Genomic DNA, 2,725 nt, shown 5'->3' on the forward strand with positions numbered 1-2,725 from the left:
TTTTTTTTTTTTTTTTTTTTTTTTTTTTTTTTGGTGAGGCAGTTGGGGTTAAGTGACTTTCTAGTAAGTGCCCCTAGCTGCCCCTAGAAGATTTTCTTAAATGTTCTGCTTCCTTATGTGTATATATACACATGAGAGAACTTGTATATGTGGGGCTAGATTCTCTGAGATAAGATTTTTGCTAAGTCTGTTCCTTTTCATAGCTGTCTACTATCATCATTATTATTATACTTATTATTAACATTGTTTTCTCTTGTTTTCCTCACAGCATATATTCGATCCAATCAGATCATGGGCTGGGGTGAGAAGGCTATTGAGATCCGATCGGTGGAGACTGGTCACCTGGATGGTGTGTTTATGCACAAGAGAGCACAGAGACTCAAATTCTTATGTGAACGCAATGACAAGGTAACATTTTTTTTCCTTCCATACTGTCTTTCTTTATCACCGCTTTGTGAAAATCAGTTTGTTCCACCTAAAATTTAGTGAAACCTTCTTTAATAGCACATGAGAGTAGTTAGTTATAACACACCAAGAATACTATAGTGTACACTGTGTAGTTCATCTTACGACAGATTCTCTCTTGGTCTCTCTCTTGCTTCCCCCCATTTAAATCTAAAACACATACCATCAAGCTGGATGGCATTTTACAAAGAAATTCTAGCCTCAAGGAGCACCTAAAACATGTCATCCTGATGGAAATTATTTTTCAGCCAAATTGTGGTATAGTAGATTCATTGACTCTGTAATGAGGGGACTTGGGTTCAAATCCTACCATCAGTGCACATATTTCCTCTGTAAAAACGTTGGACAAGCTTTTTAATCTTTCTGGAACTCAGTTTCCTCATCTATTGAGAGGGATGGACAAGATGGGCCTCCAGCTTCTCTTTTAGCTATAGATCTATGATTCTTTGACCCCTTTGGGAAAAGCAAATGAAACATTTCTCCAAATCTTATTCAGATAGGACAGGCCTTCACGACCAGTGACCCACCAAAGGATTTCAGGCGGCCCATGAAAAACCCTTTACATTTTTCTCAGGCAGCCTGAAATCCTTTGGTATGCCTGTGGGCTGTGAGCGGCCGATGGACCACAGGGTTGTGCAGGCCTGAGATAGAAACTCTCATGTTTTAAACAATTCTTCATCAGTCAAGATTGATGTGAGTGAAGAAACATGTTTCCATACTTACATTGGTTACATTATAATAACCTTTTTGCCCTTTTTTGGGTGGTATTATTATCCATTGTTTAGTCGTTTTTCGATCATGTCTGACTTTTAATAACCTCACTTTGGGGGGTTTTCTTGGCATAGATACTGGAGGAGTTTTTTATTTCCTTCTCCAGCTCATTTCACAGATGAGGAAACTGAGACAGACAGGGTAAAGTGACTTGCCAAGGGTCATACAGCTAGTAAGTGTTGGAGGTCAGATTTGGTTTTTTTTTTTGTTTTGTTTTGTTTTTTTTTAATTTTTGTGAGGCAGTTGGGGGTAAGTGACTTGCCCAGAGTCACGCAGCTAGTGTCTGAGGTCGAATTTGAACTCAGATCCTCCTGACTCTAGGCCCAGTACTCTATCCACTACATCACCTAGCTACCCATTATTATCCATAGCTATTCTTTTTTATTTTAAGTTTTCATTTTATTTTCTAACCTAAACTTAAACTCCAAATAAAATGAGTATTTCCATAAACATAGAACAGGGGACAATTGAAAAAGAAACTACCGTACTTTGTTCTTAAGATTCTAATTAAATTCAACCTGTCACTTCTTTCTAGGTATTCTTTGCCTCTGTTCGGTCTGGTGGAAGCAGTCAAGTTTATTTCATGACTTTAGGCAGGACTTCTCTTCTGAGCTGGTAGAAGCGGTATGATAAGGGGATTACTGGCACCCAGAGTCTTCAGGATCTTCAGAACTTGGAATTGTAACTGGAGTACAGACCTGCACTGATGCAACATGACGCAGCAGACGTGGGCAGGCATCACTGGTGTTCGGTGTTCTCTTTCTCTTTTTCTTTTTGTTCTCTCTCTCCCTCCTTCTCTCCCCTCTCTCTTTCTCTCTCTCCCTCCCTCTCTTTCTCTCTTCCCCCACCTCCACCCCACCTTTCCTCTTCCTCTTTCAAAAACCAATCAAGGCTGCTGTGCAGCTGGTGCTGTTCAGTTAAAACCATCAGGTGCTATAAGTGTGGGGAATTTGGCATCACACTAGAAAGCAGCATGTGTCTCCTTCAGCTCCAGAATTCCTTGTTTTTGAATGACTCTGTTTTCTAAGTGTCTAAAGATGAAAACGATGAACATGCTGTTAGTTTGACTGGAGGGTAGGTAAGAGGAGGTGAAAGATGGTGGAGTGAGTCAGTCTTGCTGAAGCAGAGAGCAGATATAATATAGTAACATTAACAATGTATTTAATTGACATTTCTTTTTTTGTAATGTGACAATATGTGGACAAAGAGGAAGGTGCAGGTTTAAGAAGTTAATATTTATAAAATGTGAAAGACACAGTGGCTAGGATAACTTTTTTGTGTGGGGGGGTGTTTCAGAGGGTGGGGGGTAAAGGGAAGGGGGGGTCCTGTTTTTGTTTCTTTGGGATTTTTTTTTTTTTTTTGGCCTGGCCAAGAGCTTAATCATTTTTCTGTGTACCAGGTTTTGCCTAAAATGTGCAGATGACTTAAAACAATTTTTTAAAAAATTTGTTCATTTTCTATAATGATTCTGTGTTTGGCCATAACTTGG

General features: G+C 39.3%; 1 protein-coding gene across 14 annotated transcripts in view; it reads left to right on the plus strand.

Moving 5' to 3' along the window:
• Positions 1-2,515, plus strand: part of MAP4K4 (mitogen-activated protein kinase kinase kinase kinase 4) — a 265,608-nt gene extending 263,093 nt beyond the window's left edge. For all 14 annotated transcript variants that reach the window (XM_027874150.1, XM_027874151.1, XM_027874154.1 and 11 more), the window contains 2 exons: positions 269-408; positions 1,772-2,515. In XM_027874150.1, the coding sequence (XP_027729951.1) occupies positions 269-408; positions 1,772-1,855 (224 nt within the window). In that variant the 3' untranslated portion in view covers positions 1,856-2,515. The remainder of the gene's footprint in view (positions 1-268; positions 409-1,771) is intronic.
• The last annotated feature ends 210 nt before the right edge of the window (positions 2,516-2,725 follow it).

This window comes from Vombatus ursinus, unplaced genomic scaffold (assembly GCF_900497805.2).
Source record: "Vombatus ursinus unplaced genomic scaffold, bare-nosed wombat genome assembly UNPS02014805.1, whole genome shotgun sequence".
Taxonomy (NCBI): Eukaryota; Metazoa; Chordata; class Mammalia; order Diprotodontia; family Vombatidae; genus Vombatus; species Vombatus ursinus.